The sequence below is a fragment of the Corvus moneduloides genome, chromosome 6, assembly GCF_009650955.1.
Source record: "Corvus moneduloides isolate bCorMon1 chromosome 6, bCorMon1.pri, whole genome shotgun sequence".
Classification (NCBI taxonomy): domain Eukaryota; kingdom Metazoa; phylum Chordata; class Aves; order Passeriformes; family Corvidae; genus Corvus; species Corvus moneduloides.
Genome location: NC_045481.1, coordinates 17,581,813 through 17,603,897, shown reverse-complemented (window position 1 = coordinate 17,603,897; position 22,085 = coordinate 17,581,813). Strand labels below are relative to the sequence as shown.

At 37.1% G+C, this 22,085-nt stretch overlaps 1 protein-coding gene across 2 annotated transcripts in view; it reads left to right on the top strand.

Moving 5' to 3' along the window:
• TTC8 (tetratricopeptide repeat domain 8) overlaps positions 1-22,085 on the top strand; it is a 45,621-nt gene that overhangs the window by 20,613 nt on the left and 2,923 nt on the right. Inside the window, exons 7-13 of one of the 2 annotated variants that reach the window (XM_032112201.1) lie at positions 2,108-2,152; positions 8,528-8,613; positions 10,668-10,755; positions 14,240-14,350; positions 16,941-17,080; positions 18,758-18,932; positions 20,205-20,327. In XM_032112201.1, the coding sequence (XP_031968092.1) occupies positions 2,108-2,152; positions 8,528-8,613; positions 10,668-10,755; positions 14,240-14,350; positions 16,941-17,080; positions 18,758-18,932; positions 20,205-20,327 (768 nt within the window). The remainder of the gene's footprint in view (positions 1-2,107; positions 2,153-8,527; positions 8,614-10,667; positions 10,756-14,239; positions 14,351-16,940; positions 17,081-18,757; positions 18,933-20,204; positions 20,328-22,085) is intronic. The other variant, XM_032112202.1, reaches the window with a different exon arrangement.

The window sequence follows — 22,085 nt, the reverse complement described above, 5'->3', positions numbered from 1 at the left end:
ACATCCATAGGCGGCAAGTCTACTTGTCAGTATTATGAAGCTAATACATGATGACATTAACATTTCACACAGAATGTAAGATCTAAGTTTAAATTTGGAGCTACATGGATTTATAACTTTTTTTTTAACAAAACAGCATTAAGGCTAAAGCCAAAGCAGGAGACTGCACTCTCTGTTAAGAATAATTGATCAAAGTTTTAAAACTTCTTGAGCTGTCACCTCTCCAAGTGCATAAAGGTGATAAACCTGGCAGCTACTGAATTCACATAATTAGCCACTCTATTCATGTTTGTATATGAATGCCTCCTACATACTTCCTCCTTATGTGTCTGCGAAGTAGCCTCACTGTATCTTTTTTTGAGTTAGATTACCTGTCTGAGGTTTTCCAGTGTTTTGAAGTATACAGAAATGTGGCTTCTCTTTGACTAGCATTAGCCATGTTAAAGGCTATCCCAGGAAACACCATAGTAGACATAGAAGGTACCACTTGTCACCAGAGAAAGCCTCTGGTAAATCCCAGTTAGCAACCGTTCTCTGATATGAAACAGGAAGTTTTATCTTTTTTAGCTTGTGGATTTTTAATAGACTTACTAAGATAACTCTAGATATTTTTATCCAAGTGAATATTCAGTCACTTAAATCCTTTTGAAGGTCAGAGTCTGTGCATAACAGCAGTAAATTCCTCATGCCAGCCATGCAAGAAAACATCTTTTTTGTCACTTTAGATTTACACACTTTTACTGAATGCTTCTCTGTTATTGAACTAGAGGAGAAAATGTTTCACTACTTCTTTATTGTCTATTCTTTTCTTACATACCTATTCTAAGTTCCCTATAAATGTGTTACTATTTATAATTCTTTAATGTCTTTTAATCATCTGTTCAGTGTCTTTTCTGACTGAAGCTAGAAGAAAAGTAGGTTGTGGTTTATTTTCCTCACAAGATACTACAATTCATTAGTAATTCTCTAGTTTCCTGAAGGTAAATATTTTAAGAATTTTGTCTTAAGAAAATCTGGCAGAAGGATCATGGAAGCCCTTAGGAGACTGAGGTCTTGTTCTGTATTTCTTTCCTCATGGGGCAATATTTTCTCCTTTTTTTTTAGAATGAATTAAACAAATTTAGGAAAACGTTCTGTTCTTTTGAAGCAATTAAGACCTGGGATTTGGATGCAGAAGAAGGTTCAACTCAATTGAACCTTGTGTTACTAGCTCCCGTAATAGATTTTTGGGAACAGAGGCTTCCAGTCTCCATTTATTTATCCAGTAGCTTTCAATGTCATTTTAGTCACTGAAAATGCCACCCCCGTTACCTGATATATACTCATCTAATATTCTAGTGCAGAACAGCTACAAGGTAGTATGACTTAATTAGCTTTATACAGGAGGAAACAAAGCTGCAGTTATTTTTGCTGCATAATTGCCGTGGGCTTGTAAGCAGTTAACCACAGCAGGGCTGATGCATGTGACTTCTTTAAGCTTTGGTATTATGATGGTGTGTTTGAGTTTCAGAAGCACAATATTATTAGCATTTATTTTATCATTTTCAAAGAATTTTTTAAAAGAATTTTTTTTCCTTTACAGATCCCAAAATACTGTAGAGCATAAAAAATTTTTTCCCCGAAAGCAAAGTTTGCTCAGCTTGCATTCTTAATAAAGCTATGTTTAATTTCAGTAGGTTTAACACTATGTAAGCAACTGAGCGTCCATTGCAAAAAGCTTTTTTTAGAATACTGGTTGATTTTACAGTTAAAAAGTCATGAAAATGGTGCCAGATTCTTAAATATATATTCACTTTCAAGTTATAGCTGCCTTTTTTGTTTTAAAGTGATGTTAAGCACCAAAGATAAGAGGCAATTCCACTAATCTTTTAGCAACAAATTAGGAATTAAGATGTTTTCCTGTGATGACAATGTAGGGCATCAACAGTTTTTGTCTATTGGAGTCTTAAATAAATGTAAATGTCAGCATTTGTTATGTGTGAATGTGATTGTTTTCCCAAAGAATTAAATTCTACCTAGCATAATCAAGATATTCTGTATTCTTCTAAAAGAATATTACCAAATTTTCTCTTCAAATGTGACAGTGTTTTAAATATTCTTCTGACAGGCATTGTTTGAATATATCTTTCACCATGAAAATGACGTAAAAAATGTAAGTAACTCATATGTTCCTTTTTCAGATTTTATTATGTATGTCAGTACTCTGCTAAACTAAGGATGCAGGCAGACCATCACACGTACAGAAGTGAAGCATTAAAAGTTGTTTAAGCGGGAGAAATCCTTTCTTACAGGGGTGATAATTTGGAGTGATAATTGGTAAATACCAAGATATGGATTGCTATCTTTTTTGAGAAGCAAAACATTCTAATTCTTAAAACTGGGTTCCTCATCTATCAATATGATAAGGTCTCTGAATGTAATGAATTCGTGTTCATGGAATTTACTGAGGCCTGAGTCATAGCTGAAACTACATGACAGGTAGCTGAACTGCCTAGAAATTTCAGAGTCCTGAGGCTTGAGTATAAGTTACAAAAGACTGTCAATTAAGAGAAGAAGGTGAAAATACCTGATAAAACAGGTACTGTTGAACATCAATTGACATTTTAAACTCCTGAGATGATTGCTTATGCATTTGGGTGAATAGAAAGAAAATGTATTTGGTGAAAATACATAAAAATAAAATATCAATAGGACTTTGGATACTTCTTCTAGAAATGTAAATCTGTAGTGCTGAGGTGTTTTGTGATATCAACACAAAGATTATATTGTCCATACGATTGTCTGTAACATTTCTTCTTCGAATATCTTCCTAATTATGTTTTCCCTCTTAACCTATCCAGGTTTTTTTTCTATGGTTCTTATGTTACTGCAATGAATGGGAAATATCAGGTTTGGGTACATATTGTTTAAGCTTTCAGAAAGAGATAAAGATTGCAGAGGTTTTTTGGCAGTTCATCCAGGGAAAGGATCTCTTTATTCAATTAATAAGGTGTCAATATTATTTCATTGCTATATTAGATATATGCACCCAGTTGAAATGGAATCAAAATGTCTGCTTCAAGTTCGTTTGAAAGAAGTTTATGTCAATAATGCATAGTTGACTAAACAGTTATTGAACTTCCTGCAACACTACTAGCTGGTGTGCAATTAGATCTGAAGTTAAACTCTCCAGTTAATGAATAACACACACCAAAAATGTTTTGCTGTTGTTGACATAGCACATAATCATTTCCAAATGTACTGCTATGTGAAGCTTTTTAATCTAGTATCAAATGATTATAGTTGTACACTATCAATTTATTGCATAGCATTCTTTTAAGAGGATTGAATTGTAATGCACTATTAATCCAAAATACCATTGAAACAGTAAGTGCAAGTGTCAGAAACGTCAGAGAGAAATAGAAATTAACATTTACATATCCAATAGTGAAAATGAAGGATGTGCCTAGGTTTTAGCCCACTAGTAATTAAAAATCGATGTTTGTTACTGAAAATCCAGTTCACTAAGAATAAAAGGGTCACTTAATACATGTGCCTACACTTTAAGGACACGCAGGATCTGTAGGCTAGACATAGATACATATAATGCAAGTAATTTTCCAAGAACTCCAGAAAAAATTGGAAGATGTTTTTGCACTGTACTGCATGTATTTTGAATTCCTTTCTGAGAATCCCAAATCACTGTCTTGCAGGAAAAGTTCTGTCTATATTATTTTACCTACCTGACCTGTTTGAATAAATACCTGTAAGCAAAGAAGTGTCAGCTTAATCACCACCATTTATGGTGTAATGAGAGGGAGATCAGTGTTTGGTTAATGATTGCATCTTGTTGGAAAAAAATACTGTTGTGAATTGAATTCACACTTCACACAACGAGGTGTCTTTATAATGTAATGTATATCTCTGAAAAGAATTTTTTTAGCTGTTCAGTTTGCTTTCTCTCATTTGCTTTCACTGACTCTTTTCCTATGTGCTTTCTACACCATTTGCAATATAACTCCATTCCCCAAACTGTTCTCCCTTCCTTTTGAACCTCATTTGCATTAATTTTTCTTAAACAGAAAAGAAACACTTTAATGTCTGCTAAAATGTGGCTGCATCAGTGTGTATTCACCTCTCCTAGCAATGGTATTTCCTAGCAATGATAAATTCAGTATCTTGCATCTCCCTGAGAAGAATTTGGTCATTTAGGGTTCATCAGAGAAACAGCACATATGTTAACTGTTTAAAGGTTGATTTGGCTCTTGCTTAATCACTTGTTAGAACATTCACTGACATCTCTTGCATCTTTGTATTACCTGCTGCTGTGTGATGTGAGACATTCTTAAAACCCAACATTTTCTGCATAAGATGAGGTGAAAGAGCTTGAAAGGCTTGGAAGCCTGGGAAATTGACTTAGTTTGAAAAGTCTTTTCTTTGGACTTTCTGCATGGATAGAATAGCAGTTCCTGCGGTTTTGCAAATAAAACACAAAGCAGTAGTGACAATATCCTTTCTTTGTCACTGTGCTCAACTGGAACAGTCTGTACTGTTCTCATCTGCATTATTATTTAAGAAACAAAGGCAGTTTTATTATTTATCTTCTGTTTTATATTCAACCAGTGTATAGAAAGAAATAAAAAAGACTCAGCAATTTCATTTGAGAAATGTCATTAATCAGTGTGCATTCAACTGGATAAATAGTGCTAGGAAATTGGTTCAAATTAAAAGTAAATACATCTGTAATCTATCAGTTATCAGAACCATGGGAATGCAAGAAGAATGGAGGAGCACTGAGCTTTTCAGCACTTGAAAATGTATTCAAAAGTCTTTCATCTTATGTAATGAAAAATTAAACACTTGTCTGAAGAAAATACTATTTACATATCCATTATTGTTCTTGACGTGTTTCCTTTTGAACACATTTACTTAATAACTGATTTTCTGTACTCCTTGAGCTATTTCTAAAGGTCATCTCATGGGCTAAATGCTGTAAGAGCAGGGCAGTTTCAAAGACTTGTCCAGGAATAGTTCTGCTGCTACTTTTTTCAGTAGACCATGACATTGTATTTTGCCGTTATTCACAGGTGGGTAATGATGATAAAATACTTTGTCCTGAGGAAGCACAAAGATTGTACAATATATACTTGTGGCCAGAACTCACGACCTCTCATTTTGCCTTAGTTCTTCTCAATACTTTGTAGTTTATACTCTCTGACAGAAATCTATTTAAAATGGAATTATATTAGATCTACAAAATATAGAAATCCAGAAGACACTCACCAAAATGAGCTAAACTGACTATGGCTAATGTCATTTCCTCAGCTCTCTTATAGACTATCTGGTGTTGATTTGTCTACAAATAAGACTTTAGTCAGTAATTGTTGCTGGGAAAATTACTGCCATTCAACAGCACATGAAAGAAGCAGCAGATGCTCACTATTGTTTCCATCTATCTAATTTCTTGGCACATACAATACTCTGTATGAAATTACTGTTTCAAACAACTGTACATTTACCAATTTAATTTTGCAATACAATAGTAAATTGCCACAACTGTGTTATAGCTGGTAGACAGTTTGGAAGTCTTAGTTATAATACACTTTAGCTAAGGAAAGTAATGGTAAAAAAATGAAAGTCAGAATCATGCTAAATACAATTAAAGAATCTACATTAATTTTCATTCTTTAAGAAAAAACTCTTTTTTTGAAAAAAAAAACCATAAAATCCACCAAGTTCAGGTTTTTTAACATTTTTATTTGCACAAACATAAGAACTGAGAGTAAAATAAAATTTTTCTGAAAAGCTTCCCAAGGTTAAAACTGTTATTGAAATGGACTCTGCATACTTGAGTATGCTAAGTGCTCTAGACAGTAACAACTTCAGCTCATCAGTATGTCCAGATAATGAGTTATATCCTAAAGTTTATTAAAACTTTCAGGACAAGCAGTGTAGATTTTGAACTGATAGCTGTATTGGAATCAAAAATCCTTTAAAGGACATACCAGTATCTGCCAATTCCAAATCCATCCTGTTTTTCCCTTCCAGTTATTAATATGACTGCACCAACATTCAGCAATGCACAGGAGTGCAGGATAGGCATATCACTACTTCTGTTATAGATTGGGTTTAAATTAACATGTTGTGCAGATTGAACATTGATTTGTACCCAAACTGTGCAATTTAGAACCCAACGTTTGCAGCAAACTGAAATTTAAATATGCTAGCAGTTGGTATTGACATGGCAAGTTGAAAGCTTTTACTTTTAAAAGACTATTTTAATCCAGTTACTAACATTTCAAGGGCCACATTGTCAAAAGATTTTTTTTTTGTAATACCAGCAGAAATTTTTAACTATTAGCATGCACAAAGTCTTCTCAGCAAACACTTTTCAGAAGTATTTGTAACTTTGGTGTTTTTTGATTGAAGTTATTGTAATTGCTTGTAAAGTATCAGAAACAGGATCTTCCAACTCCTTTGCTTTCTCTTTAATCGGAAAGTATAAAAATAGGATTGAATTTCATAAACTAATTTCAAAGTGAAGTCATATTGTGTTTCTTGATGTTAGTAGAAGATTCCAGGAAGAGCTCAGGATCTGCACCAACAGAAGCTACTGAAGTTACTGTCTACTGAGCCTGAAGCAGTCTTAGTTCCCGTTTTCCAATCACAGCCAAAATTGTTAGCCTTGCATAAAATAGTTACCAGAAGTAATTAGGGTACTAGAAAGAAACCTGAATGTGTAGCTACAGAAGGGATCATTTTCTGAAACTCAGTCCTCCTTCTTGAGGCCTTGCCATCAGAGATCTCTGAGGAAAGCTCTTTGAAGCACAGTATTTGCAGTATGATCCTTACTCCTCTGAAGTGGTTGCTTGTGCTGCATTAGTAGCAGTTGTGGTATTTGACAGTCGCACACATTGTTTATACATTTGTAAATGCAATAAAAGTAACCAATCTTTTAACATCAACTACTTTCACAGATTTTCCAGTACTGGGACAGAATTGCTTATGTACCTTGATATGAAAGGGAGAATCTGTCTAGAAGGGAATCCAACGATTTCTGTCTTGAAGCAAGCTTACTCCCCATTGTGGTTTTAGCATCCAAAGGCCCTGTTGTGCAATTTGCAAAGACATTAAGAAACAAAGGGCAACCAAGATAAGAGCTGCCATCTAACGCCTTCAAGGATTCCACCTGACTTGAAGAAACAGTGAATTCAGAGTTGTAGGTTTACCTGAGTTTTCTCTCTCCTGTCACAGAGGCAGGGAATGACAGCTGTCTCTTTCTCTTAGGGATAGCACTGATGCAACTACTTATCCTGAATTGCTACAGAAAACAAATTATTCTTTTTCACAAAGCCAAAAGAGAGCAACTTGTCTAAATTGTCAAAGCTCCAATGAGTTTTCTTCATAATGTCAGATCTAAACTCATTGACTACTTGCAGCCTCATTTTGCTAGCAGAAAGAACAGGGATCCAGCGTAGGCATAGATGTCACTAAACTGGGCTCTTAGAGCATTTCAATATTCAGATTAATTTCTCCTGGAATTATTTGTTTCTCTGCTACTGAGTAACTGGTGCACAAAACTTTTACATATTGTTCGTAACAGATAACTTGTTTCTGACTTCTTTGGTCTGCAAAATGTTTACCAAAAAAACCCACACAAGAAAGGTCGATTCTTTGTTATAAAAATACTGTGTTAAAGCTTTTTACCCTACTTCTGATGATATCCTGAAAATATAACAAACATAGCATGGCTTTGATATGTTCTGAGACAAAATGAAATTGAAAAAAAAAAAGAAACACAAGTGCTTCTGTGTTTGGTTGTGGTACAGAACAGACATATATTTGTTTTAAGAGAAGTGTTGAAATTATAGCTAAAACATGAAAGGCCATAGATTCTGGCTGTGGTGGCTGATCAGAGCACATTGATTAGCTTACCTGCTTTTCCAGTATACCAGACAAAAGAGATTTTAGACCTCCACCATCTTCAATAGATATCTATTTCTTAGAATATTTCTCTGTTTTTCCTGTAATAAAATAATTATTTGCATTATAGACTTTTTATAGGAAGAAATATTTCTCACTGTACACTTTTGAGAGTTTCCAGAAGTTATGGCAACCTGATATTAGCAATGAGATGAAAATTTCTACAGTATTTCAAACTTGCTGAACTTATTTCTTTATTTCAGTTTATTTTTACTTGCTTTTAACAGCTGTTACTGAACAAGGATGGGAAGCTTGGAAAAAGTGTTTCTACTTAAACAAATAGTCAGTATATTCTGAAGTGGCACTGCAGGAGTCTGATCAAATTAATTTTCTATTTTCTCTTTGATTTAGAAGAAGCTGTTTGAATTTCTTATTTTTATAGGGACAAATAACCCTTTCAGCTATTTTATGCACTGAACTATAAAATAATAAACAAAAAGCAGTGCTTCCACCTCAAGTTAACTGGACTTAGTTCAAAATTTTATCTGTACAAAAATTTTTACAGTGTTTTCTTTGTGTAAACATTGATGGTATTAATTTTAAGATGATGGGTTTGTTTTGGAAGGCTCTAGATTTGGCAGCCCTTGCCACTGAGCATGCACAATTCAAGGACTGGTGGTGGAAAGTGCAAATTGGGAAGTGCTACTATAGGTAAGCCATTGTTCATTTCTTCTGTGGTGAGTGAGTGTGAGTACAGAACCCGTACTGCTGGGTGTGTTGTGCAATGCTGAACACAGAAGTAGCTCAGAAAGTGTTTCATAGGAGAGTGCTGTGCTTACAGTTAAATGTCCTGTAATGTAAAAGGAGACCACTGCTTGAGGTAAAGGCATCCATACTGAGTAAATGAATTAGTTGCAATTTTGCCTTTGTTAATGGATTTTAAAGTCATTATTTGAAAAGTCAGTCAATAAATGCAAGGAACTATTGTTACAACAGACTACATAAAATAAATATTACAGTGTTAGTTTGAGAAATAACCTGTCATTGAGGACTTCAGATTGATGAAATATTACAGAATAAAATATTCATGTTAGACCCTTTTTTCCAGAATTACATTGCCCAAGAAGTACCAGTTAAAAATATGCTGAGGCCTCAGGCTGGCACCCCATACACAAGCATCAAATCAGAGTAGGATAATGAGAAATACTAGCTAGTCTTAAAACAGCTCCCCACCCTTCCTTCTTCCTGGGCTCACCTTCACTCCCTATTTTCTCTACCTCCTCCCTCCCCAGCAACACAGGGGGACAGGGAATGGAAGTTGCAGTCAGTTTGTCTCTGCTGCTCCTTCCTCCTCAGGGGAAGGACTCCTCATACTCTTCCCTTGCTCCAGCATGAGTCCCCCACAGGGTCCCAAGTCCTGCCAGTAGACCTTCTCCAGTGTGGGCTCATCTCTCCATGGGGCCGCAAGTCTTGCCAGGAGTCTGTTCCAGCATGGGCATCCTATGGGTTCACAGCCCCCTTTGGGCATCCACCTGCTCCAGCATGGGTTCCTTCACAGGCTGCAGGTGGATCTCTGCATCCTCGTAGTCCTCCATGGGCTGCAGGGGCACAGCTGCCTCACCATGGTCTTCACCATGGGCTGCAGAGGAATTTCTGGAGCACCTCCTCCTGCTCCTTCTGCACTGACCTTGGTATCTGCAGAGCTCTTCTTCTCACAAATTCTTACTCCTCTCTCTGCCTGCCATTGCACTGTTTTTTCCATTTTTCTTAAATGTATTATCCCTGCATATACATTATTCCTATGCTAATTATGGAGGCACTACCACCATCATGGGTGGGCTCAGCCTTGGCCAGCTGTGGGTCCATCTTGGAGCCTTCTGGCATTGGCTCTGTTGCACATCAGAGACATGTCAGCTTCTCACAGAAGCCATCCCTGTAGCTTCCCAGCTACCAAAACCTTCTCATGCAAACCCAATACATAAGCTTAGAGGTCATTCATTATGTTCAGGATTTTTATGAATCATGTTGTAGACACTAATGCATCCAAGCAGGTCCATGGACTTCCAGGATCCCAGAATACCTTATCTCCCCATTGGCTGTATTTCTTTGTTTTAGCTGACTTTTTCTGTTTGTGCTTCGCATTTCTTCAGCAAGTATGTCCTCTTTGGCTGAAGGAAACGAAAGGCAATTTGTATGAGAAAGTGTACTGTTTTCTGTTGCTGAAATTGCAGAGTCCTCTTTAATTTTTATTTGTGTAGCTTTTATAGATTACTGCAAAACATTTGACTGTAATTATGCAAAATAAGTGCCTTTGAGATTAAATGGACTTCTATGATGTTCATTCACAGGGGAGAGTATTTGTGTGATCTTTGCCATGGGTGAGGAAATTCTGGTCTGAATCAGTTTGGGTAGAGTTGAGACATTAATTGCTCATTTTCTACTGTCTGTTCTAAGAGCAGGAGGAAGTCCTGTGAATATGAATACGTCATTATTCACGCAGCACCAGAAGGCTGCATGTATAAGAGGGGGCCAAATTTCATGGATTTGTCTTTTTCATAGTTTTGAGTGGTTGTTTTGTTATCTTTATATAACGATATGTTTTTTGTTAACATGCACACACAAAATATGTTATCTTAAAGTGTGCTTTCAGGCAGTTTATATATGATTTAGTGTGCACTGCATCATTATTTAATAAGCTTTAAAAAAACAAACTAAAACAACCCCGACAAACAAGTACTTTCTTTATGTATCTGTTCTCTCTTTAGGTTGGGATTATATCGTGAAGCCGAAAAACAATTTAAGTCAGCCCTTAAGCAGCAGGACATGGTTGATACAATCTTGTATTTGGCAAAAGTAAGTCGTAGATACATCATTGTGTTTAAAAGTGTATGATCTCCATGCCTGAGGCAATACATGCTAACAGTTGCAGTGGAAGTAGACAGTTTACGAAATTATTTTAGAGCTCACAGATTTCACAAACAAGATAAAAAAAAAGTCCTGTGTTACTGGATTCTTTGTTCTAAACTCCAATGAGGATTATGGAGCTAAAAAATTGGAGTTGCAGTATGAAGAACAATGGGGCTATATATGGTCTCCTAGGAAATTAATGCAATAAATCTGTAAATAAAGAGCGAAGCTCAAAATCCTAGTTTCACAAGCAAAATCAAAACAAAGTGAGCTTAAAGGAAGCAATCAGAGACCTTGAAACAGGGAATGTTCTGTCAAAATAAAGGCATTAAAAGCTTCAAAAGAACAAGTGGCACAGCTGAGTCTCAGAACTACTTGTTTACCAGGATACACATTATATTCTAAACATTTTCTAAGACGTTCAAGAAAAGGTGGCCTGTGAGAAACTAAAACTGCATTTTTCTGCATCGTGTCCTAGGAGATGAAACCAGTTGCTCTTTATCAGTTCCCCTTCAGCCAGCTGTCACAGGCCTGTCCACAAGTCATCACTGGTAGTGATGATTCATATATGCTTTACATTTCTTTAGCAATTTCTGTTTTGTACTTAAATGATCATCATTGCTATCTAGAGACTTGTCTTCAATACTGTGCTTGAAGTTCATTGACCCAGTTAAGCTTAGTAATTTCAGATTCCTGTCTCTACCACGAGTCATTCTGCAAAATACATAGAATCACAAAATGGTTTGGGTTGGAAGGGATGCCAAAGATCATCCAGTTCTAACCCCCCCCCCCACCACCACCACGGACAGGGATGCCTTCCACTAGACTCAGTTGCTCAGAGCCCCATCCAGTCTGGCCTGGAACACTGTCAGAGATGGGGCATCCACAACTTCTCTGGGCAACCTGTTCCAGTGCCTCACCACCGTTATAGTGAAGAATGTCTTCCTACTATCTAATCTAAACCTACCATCTTTCAGTTCTAAGCCATTCCCCCTTGTCCTGTCACTACATGTCCCTGTAAAAAGTCTCTCTCCAGCTCTCTTGTAGGGTCCTGTCATGTCCTGGAAGACTGCAATTAGATGAACAGCATCCTTCTGTTCTCCAGGCAGACTCAACTCTCAGCCTTTCCTCCCTGGAGAGGTGCTCCATCCCTCTAGTTGTCTTGCTGGCCCTTCTCTGGACTCGCTCCACGAACTACACAGAATTATTAAATTGGCAGAGTAATTGGATTAAGAAATAGTGATTCATTACAGGAGATTTGCATCCCCCCACATCAGTACTAGCTTATGCAGGAATTGCATTTGATCTTCCGCCTCTCACTCTATAGACCAGCTTGGTCAAGTATAAAACATTGTACAGCATGATTTAGTGACTGTCAGTGGACAGGCGATAGAATAAGGCACTGAGATATAGCTCAGTCTAACAGAACTGAAAAAATCAGACTTGAGTTACGCAGCCATTAAAAAAAAACAAGGTTGCATAAAGTTCCATGGAAATATACTGATACTATGATACTAGTTAGTTTTGTTTATATTCATTATTGCAACAGCTATCTGGGTTTTTTAAAATACTTTATTGAAAGCGGTATCTCTCTGGAAAAAATTAAAAAGTGGGGGTCTTTAAAGAAGTCAGGACCTGCTGAGAAGTTACAAAGTATTTTATGACCTAGAAGAGCTAGAAATGGGATATTTTTACAAGAGATAAGAGAGAGAGACCAAAAAGAGAATGGAGCCATTCTGCTTTTAGTATATAAACCATAATTACTATAGCTGTGGTACTCTTAAAGAGCGGGTCTTCCCACAGCAACTGCAAGTAGATGGAAATTGCCTCACCTGTTTTTTAATTTCTTTTGCCACTTACCTAGAGAGTAGCTCTACGGTATGCAGAGATGTTGGACAGTGTGGTATCACACTGGATATGGGAATTACATAGTACACTACTGTGGCTGTGTGGTCTTAGCATCTGTAGTGAGTGCATCTTCGGAGTGAACCTCCAGATAATGCAGTAGAGCAGATTTAAGTCATTAATGCTCAGAAAACATACTTCATAAACGAAGATAAAAATATTTTATAAAGAGCAGATCTAGGGGAGTTTCCCACTGTCCATTTTTAAACTGGATGTGTCATTCATGGTTAATGATGTAATTAGTGCAGTTCTAGTCTACTAAGCACCATGCCCTCCAAAACCCTTGCTCTTTTATAGATTTTCACAAGAAGGCATTAGTTTTCTAGCTTAATACAAGAAATGTGAATGGCATTAGCAGAAGGAGTGTAAAAAATGCCTGTATTTTTTTCATTTTGCCAATGATCAACTGGGAATGGCAGTCCCTTTCTTGGAAGACAGTCACAGTTGACAGCTCTGACAATTAAGAATGTCATTGAGTGGTCATAGGAAAGAATTCTTTGCAAATGTCTAAATGTCAGCAATATATATCTATGGGATTCAAAAAAACAATGTACAGTTTTGGTTGTTGGCAGACCGAAGTCCGTGAAGTTCAAGGGCAAAAGCAGAAATCATGGTTGGAGGTTTCTCAGGTGTTCATTTAAGATTGATCTTTATCTTATATTTCATCACAAAATGTTTGTAGTAGGATACCAGTCACAGATTATTTCCCTTTTTTAGTGGTATTAAATATTAGCACTAATACACTATTTCTCCAACAAAATCCTTTTCCACTCAGCAGGAGATAGATAAAACATTCTAGTTTCCCAAAGCATATGTGCAGGGTTTTTCCCTTTGCTGTAGCTGTGTTTACCATACCCCACAGCAGGAGGGCTTTACAGTGACAGCTTCAGAGGTGGTCCCTATCAACACATTGCAATACATTGGATGCCCAGTTCTCACACAATTATTATCCACATTGCACATTTTCATAATTAAAACAGAAGCCAAAATCACAGAGGCAAAACAGCCCTCTTTCCATAGGATTTTATTGTTTGTGACAGGGGAGGTTGGTTGAACAGTAAGGAAACTTGAAAGAGTCGCTGCTCTGTGCAGTGCAGTCTTATTTGACTAAGTAAAACATTTTGATATTCCAGCACTATCAACCTGAAGATCCAGTTCTTTAAAGCCTAAACATAAGTTTTTGAAAATACATTAAACAGGGAAGTATTCAGATGATAACTTCACCTTAGTGTCGAAGTATATTAATATGATAATAAATAATAAGGTATTTTAATTAGTAACATTCAAGTTAATAACGTATAGATGTATGAAGTAAGTTTAATTATCTTAAGTAGCCTATTTAACTTCATTACACAGGTTTATTCAGTATTCACTCCATTATTTTCCCAGTATTATTCATCATCTCAGCTAATGGTTTACTACATAAATGGAGGTGTCATCCCTTTTATTTATTTCCCTTGTTAAACAGCAGAATGTGTATAAAAGTCAGACATTTGACATCTCTATGCACTTTTTATTTGCTTAGGTGTATTTGCGCTTGGATCAGCCTGTAACAGCTTTGAACCTTTTCAAGCAAGGGTTAGATCGATTTCCTGGAGAAGTGACTCTTATTTGTGGCATTGCCAGAATCTATGAGGTATGCACCCACTTTGTAGTCCTTACAGTGGCCAAATTTAGCTGCTTGAGCAAGAAAAAAGAGTGAGTAGTTGAATATAACTGTAAGGTCATCAAAAACCAGCTGTGCTGATAGTCACTGTCACTAATGCAAGGCAGGTAGCTTTCCACAAAGGTACCAAGGTAATGTCAGGGGAGCCCTGCAGGCTTATTTGTTTCAATGGTTAATCACGCCAGTGAGATCCCATTTGCCCTTGGCATGCAGAAACAAGTCCACATTAAGTCAAGTTGTCCAGATGTTTTCCTTGCAGCTGGGGCTAGTTTATATATATTTCATCATTCTAAAACTGCTCAAGTCACCAACTAGCAAAATTAAACAGCAAAATAGTTCATTTGTCTATGTTGTTTTTATTAGCACTATATGTTACCATTAGTTTCTGAGAACAGTTAGAATGTGAATGTTTCTCAGTTAGGAAGTAGATGTATTAAGTAGGATTAAAGTAGTTTCACTTTAGCTTGGCAACCATGTATTTTGTATTTTAAAGTTGTGTATTTTCATGTCAGACAGTGGACTTAATATTGTTTTTCACTGAAAGTTGGTAATGTGCTATTCCAGAACAAATGTTAAAACCAAAGTAATGAATTTTTTTTTTTTGTCTATATTCATGCTTGGCATTCTATCCTGTTCTCATCATTCTCATCCATCATAAGCCTTAATCCATTTTCTTATTAAATCCTTTTTGTCCTTCAGCAAGGAGGAAAACAGCTGCATAATTTTTGGAGGCTTTTCTTTCTGAATTGTTGAATAGTTTTAAGTATGGATATTATTTTGCAGAGCCATACATAGTATTGCATAACCCTGTAAGGACTTATTAAAGAGCAGCGTATATTTGATAGGATCTAGTTTTGCCCTGACACCTGAGTGCAGGATTATTGCTTCATTAGCAAAGATTTGTACTACAACACAGGGCTGCTTTCATTGCACAGACTCACAAGTGGAATATATGTATCAGGCATTTTAATCAGAGCTTTTCTTCTCTGTCACTAACTGTTGACAGTATGAAGAGTTGTAGAGCATTTTTGGTTTAAAAAACCCCATAATTTTTAAAGGGACTGCTTTGTTACTATTTCCTTTAATCACAAGAAATCTTTTTTTTTTGGTAGCTAAATACACTGCTGAGGTTATATAAAAGCTTATTCTTTAGTTATGTTGGGACCACATTGTATCTATAGCACACAGGTAGAAATTATTCCTGTATAAACACAGGAGCAAGTTTGATCTTTTAATTTTTTTTTTTCTTGTATGGGATAGGGTTCTCAGGGCCTTGCACCCCTAAGAAACAGTGCACTGTCATTTACAGCAGTGAGTTTACCCTAATTCATCTTCCAAGTAGCACACATCCAAGTTGTATATATATATTTATATACAATACAGTTCTCTTAACTGGCATATCCTAAGTAGTACAAGTTTTGGTAAATTCATGATTCCTGTTTTCAAAGGCACATAAGAGATCTTCATATGCAATTATATTCTTGTTTGTGTTCAGAGCAATTAATGAGTTGATTTAAAAAGCACTGAAAATAAGTGAGACATTGAGTGGGGAAGTAAGTCTGTTCTATATTACCATACCGGGAAACTGACTGGGAAACAGTTCTGGGTATCACAAGGCATTGTGCAAGAAGGGGCAAATGTCTATTGCACGTGGTGCTGCTCCAGCATGGGGCCTCCACGAGGTCACAAGTCCTGTCAGTGAACCTGATCCAGTGTGGACTTCTCCTCATGGGGCCACAGGTCCTGCCAGGAGCCAGCTTCAGCATGGACTTCCCACAGGGTCACAGCCTTCTTTTGAGCATCCGCCTGCTCCAGCATGGGACTCCTCCATAGGCTGCAGGTGGATCTCTGCTCCCCTGACCTCCGTGGGCTGCAGGGGCACAGCTGCCTCACCATGGTCTTCACTACAGGCTGCATGGGAATCTCAGTTCCCGTGCCTGGAGCACCTCCTGCCCCTCCTTCTGCACTGACCTTGGAGTCTGCAGAGTTGTTCCTCTTGCACATTCTCACACTTCTCTTCCTGGCCACAATTACATCTGTGCAATAACATTTTTTTTTCCTTTTTAAATATATTATATGTTATCACAGAGATGTTACTACCTTCTCTGATGAGCTCAGCCTTGGCCAGCATTGGGTCCATCCTGGAAGCAGCTGTCATTGGCTCTGTTTGACATGGAGGAAGCTTTATCAGGCAGCTTCTCATAGAAGCCACCCCTATAGTCCCCCTTCAACTTCCAAACCCAATACAAAGGTTGTCTTTTTTTCTAAAAATAAAAACTTAGTAAGTCTCTTAGTAGTGGCATAGAGTTAATTTCAGGTGCAAATATTACTAAAAAATTAATATTTAATATTCCTCTCAAGGATGTGTGTGTTGCTTGTGAAGATGCCAAACAATGGTACTGAATGGTACAATCAGAGAACTTCAAGAACATATGTAATTGATCTCAATTAGGTACAGGGCATAGATAAAGTACTCAGTAGATTAACATTTTAATAAGTTCCACATTAAAAATAGGTGATAAACAGTAGAAGTAATTGGAATTTTTGTCCAATTGTTTAGGAAATGAACAATATCTCCTCGGCTGCAGAGTACTATAAAGACGTCTTAAAACAAGACAATACTCATGTGGAAGCCATTGCATGCATTGGCAGTAACCATTTTTATTCAGACCAACCCGAGATAGCTCTGCGATTCTACAGGTATCTGTGCTTATGGAGAGGGAGGGAGGGGGAACAGAATATGTGGGAAGGTAATATAAGGGGTTGATTTTTGTAATGCAGAAAAAAAAATTAATTAGGAGATAGGCATGGGAGGATGAATGAGCATTTGGACAAATATCACCATAAAATCAGTTTACTAACTTTCGTATCTTCTTATACAGCAATAATTACATCACTACAAACTTGTAATCATTACATGAGAAGTACGTAGAAATATCAACTGATGCCATGAAGATTTTTTTGCCTTTTATACCCCTGTTATACCTTTTTTACAACTTCTGTATTCTCAGTGCTTTTTGCCTACATTCCTGGACTTGTTTGTCAAGCTGAGAGACTAAACATTTTAGAAGCTTCGTAGCTAGGGATCAGTGTGCCCCAGACCCCAAGGTCCTCTCCAGAACACATTCTGTAAACTAAGATAGAACCATCCAGGGGAAGGTTCCTTGGGGAGGGGGACTCACTCGAGCCTCTCATTGGGGAATCTTGGATAGATATGCTAATTAGTAAAACCTATAATGATATACCAGGTCTTTTGGGGGTGTGCATTTTGTGGGGTGCATTTTGGTGCATTTGACCTGGACATGTGCACCTAAGGATCCTTAAAATAAATACCAAGGTAAAATCCCTTTTCCCCTTCTAACCGTGTTTGACTCTTGATTTTAAGACCAGGAAAAGGCATCAAACAAAGATTATCAAAACAGTTACCATTCAACTAATAAACTAGGAAAGTTCTTTCACAGCATGAGGCAGTTTGAAAACAGTGGATCTTACTCTCAACTTCAATTGCATACAGAATGCACAAGGACTTCCTATATTCCCTTACTCCACCCAAAGTGACCAGGAGTTGTGACCATGAAATCCCTGACTTGGAACATGGGCTGGTCTTCCTGTGTGTTTTACTGAAAGCAGTGAAAAGATGGTGTTAAACACTGCTGCTTGATTTTTATTTCAATGCAGTCAGAGTGCAAAGGAGCCTGACCTTCTCTTGCTAAGAGCAGATTAAGTCAATAAGAGCACTACCATCACATTTCTGTTGGACTTGAGCTCTTCTGTGCTTTAGGTTCAGAAACTCACAGTCATGCTGCAGACAGCAGCCCTCTTTTTCCCTAGCCCTATAGCATTTCTGTTTTTCCTATAAATATTAATAAACAGAATTTTTATAATACATCTCCATTTTAAATAACACATGAAACAATATCAATGTGAATCAAAATCTGAGTTATGCTTGATGTGTAAGATTAATGTAGATTCACATCTAAACGTACTGTTACTAATTAGATTACTGAAGGACAGGAATCAAGCGAAAAATTGAAGTCTTAAAGAGTTTTATAAACTGCAACAAACTACAGCATGATTGATGTCGAGGGATTGGAAGGATGAGACAGATAAAGTCTGCTACATCTCTGTCTTACAGTAAAGTCAGATCATGTGACCCAGTCAAGAAGACAGAAGTTACTCATTTACACAGACTGTTTTGCACAGTTTGGATTCTAATACAAAATACCCTGCACTGCCCTTCATGAAGCTACCAAGTGTAAGACTATAACACCTGGTTTTTATAGGGAGAAAGCAGGAGAAAACTTTGTCTTTTAGAGTAGAACCCCTACTTGGAATTAATGGAAAAAATAATGAAACAAGTGTTTTCTTTCAACCTAGACGGCTCCTGCAGATGGGTGTTTATAACTGCCAGCTCTTTAACAATCTGGGCCTCTGTTGCTTCTATGCCCAGCAATATGATATGACACTGTCTTCATTTGAACGGGCACTGTTTTTGGCTGAAAATGAGGAGGAGACAGCAGATGTGTGGTACAACTTGGGACACGTGGCTGTGGTATGAAAAATATTAACAATCTTTCTGCATAAATATGATTTATAAAAAATGTAGGGAAAAAAACTAGGAAGGAGTAATTTCCCTGCTTGGAAATACAAACCTGATAGTGTACAGGATAAAGTCCAGTACAAATGGAATGTTTATTTGCACTTCAGTAGGGAAGAAGCAGCAAGAGTAAAAAACTCTGTACTTTACAGAATGTGGCTTTCTCCTGCTAAAAGATGCTCACTCCCCACTGTCTTTAACCTTCCCATCTTTCTAAAAATATTGCAACGTATACCAGTCCTTGAAGGCTTTGGCTGCAAAACAAACTAATCTGACCAAAAAGAAGGGAATTCAAGATAGTTTTCTAGGAACTGTTATTTGTTTTACATGGAGCATTAGAACGATTCTCTTGTCCTAAAAGTACACATTCAACCCCAAGTAGCCAATACTAAAGCACTAAGTAGGCCATAGTTGAGAAGGTATGTTCCTCTGTCTTAGAGGCAGCTATAGAAATATTGTGTAGTTGTGTGATAAACCTTGTTAAATTTCTACACAGATTTTGTTAAATTCTTGCCCATTTTTGCAGATGTTCTTCAAGAAGTTGTGTTAGATTTCTATTTAGCTGCATGCCCAGAATAAGTTTGCTGAATTAAGTTTTTGACAGCTTTCTAACATGAGTTGTCTTCAATTGCTGATAATGATTTGAGTCAGAAACACAACTGTTTGTCGTGCTTGTACTGCAACTAGGATAAACACGGTAACTTACACTGCCTAAAACATTGAAATTTGAACTGATGTGCTTGTATTTTTCAGCATTTGTCACTTTTGATGTTTAACCTGATGCTGTGTCAGTGTCAGTCGTAACACTACAGTAGTAGTAGTCAGCTGCTCCATCTGAGAAGTGAATCTCCCTTAAGTGAAGTATGTGTAGAGACAGAGAAGCAAGATGACTTCCTCTCTGGAGACATCTCAGTTTTTCTTACCCTGCTATAGACAGTAGCAGATAGCGTAATCTTTAGATGACACTTTAATCATCTAAAAGTTAAATTAGATGAAGTGAATATCACTTGGAGCATGGAATTTTGTGCTGGAGAGAAATGCTTCCGTCTAGAGAAAGAATAAGGAAAAAATGAGAAGATCTGGAAAGAAAGCACATATGTTTCTGATCAGTGTGTTTTTATTGTAATTTGCATGCCATTTTAGTACTTCAGGTGAAAAGATACTCCAGAAAACAGATGCATGTTGTTTCCAACCTTTTCACAAATGAAAATGCAGTCTTACTTTTAGGGCATAGGAGACCTGAATCTGGCTTACCAGTGTTTCAAGCTAACATTAGTCAACAATAACGATTATGCAGAAGCTTACAACAACTTGGCTGTGCTGGAAATGCGAAAAGGTCACACTGAACAGGTCAGTGCTGAATCTCAGCCTAACAGAATGCTTCATTTAGCCTTTTTGTGTTTAACAAACATCATTTCTCTGAGGTGGAGGCAACATATGAATGTCTAACAGGCAGAAAACATGAGTAACTATTATACATGTTTCAGTGTAAGCTTCATATGGTCATGCCATTTCCCATTAAACTGCTCATTCTTTGGCATATCCAAGTGAATCATTAAAGACAAGCAAGGTTTACAATGGCTTTGCAGTTGTTGAGATTTTTTTTTTAATTGATACCCAAAGCAAACCCCATGACTTTGTAATCATCATTTAAATGACAACTTTGACTGTATATTCAGTTTATTAATGTAGATAACATACTTTTGTTGGGTGGCAGAAGAGGGCAATCATTAGCTCTTGAAAGTTGGGGTTTTTTTAGCAAGGAGATTGCTTTAAAATTTTGTCACTGTACTAGTTTGAAAGCAAACCAGTGAGAGACTCAAAATTAGAACTACAATTTAATGGAAAAATTAAAAACAAATGCAAAACACTGACAGAGCCAGGATATGACCTGACACCCCGTCAGGCAGGGTGGTGGTAGCAGTCTGATTAAATGGTGGCTACAGTCCTCCTGAAGTGATAGAGGAGGTTCTGTTGAAGCAGTGATCCTGTAGAAGGGTCTAGTCTTCCTCTGAAGGTCCAGTGGTGGTTATGTAGCTCTTGTCCTCTGGAAACCCAGTAGGTGAGGGCTCATTGTGGTGTTCCACACCTCAGATTATATCCAGGTAGGAATGCTTGGTCCCTCCCCCTGGGTGGAGCATCTCACAACGGGATGATGTAATTCTATGAGTCATGCAGTGAGGCTGGATGGCCCATTAACAGAAGATATCTCCTGGAGGGAGTTGACAGGGATGTGTCATGGCAGAGATAAAGAACTCTATCCCACCTGGTTTTAAGAGATGGTGATAGAATACATACTTTTGGTTACAACCTAAGACAGTCACAAAGCAGCAGGTTCTTGATAAATACCTTTGCATCAGAAAGCTTGGTGGTTCATCTTACCTAATGTGAGTATACTAAGCTGTATTGTGCTTAGGTGTGTAATTGACATGCATGGTGGATTAAATGTAACCATTTTTATACACATGCAGGGAAAACGAATACGTGTTTTTGGACAGTTTGAACTACTGTGGGCTTGTTTTGAACCTCATGAGAGGGAGCTAATTTGATGGATTCATGTATGCCTCACAGAGCTACAATAAATTACAGAGACTTGATACGATACCTTCTTACAGATATATGACTTATAAGACTTATAAGATACCTTCTTAAAGAGCAAATTCTCTTAGAGAGAAGTTAACTTTATTCAGATAACCTAGCAATTACCATGGAAATACTGAAATGAACCCAGGTCTGGATGTTTCCAGTGACAAATAAACTTTGGGTTTAGTTTCAGTTTCATAATCTGTAAGTTTATAGACATTTAATTCTGTAGTGGAGCATACCTAGCACTGCGGAGTCTTTCCATTAAAATAGCTTTTTGTCCACTTCAGTTTTTAGCTTAAAATTTTCAGTTTTCTTCCTGTATCACATGTATAATTAAAAATTGAGATCATCTTGGCAATAAAATTATGCACAGAAGAATTAAAAAAGGGATGATATTTTGCTTATCTTGGATTTTATTTCACAATGTTCTTTCAACTGTTGCATGTACTGAGATTTTTCAGCTGTAGGGAGTTTTAAAAAGTTCCTAGCTCAGTCTTACCACAGTTTATAGTTACTTTTGTT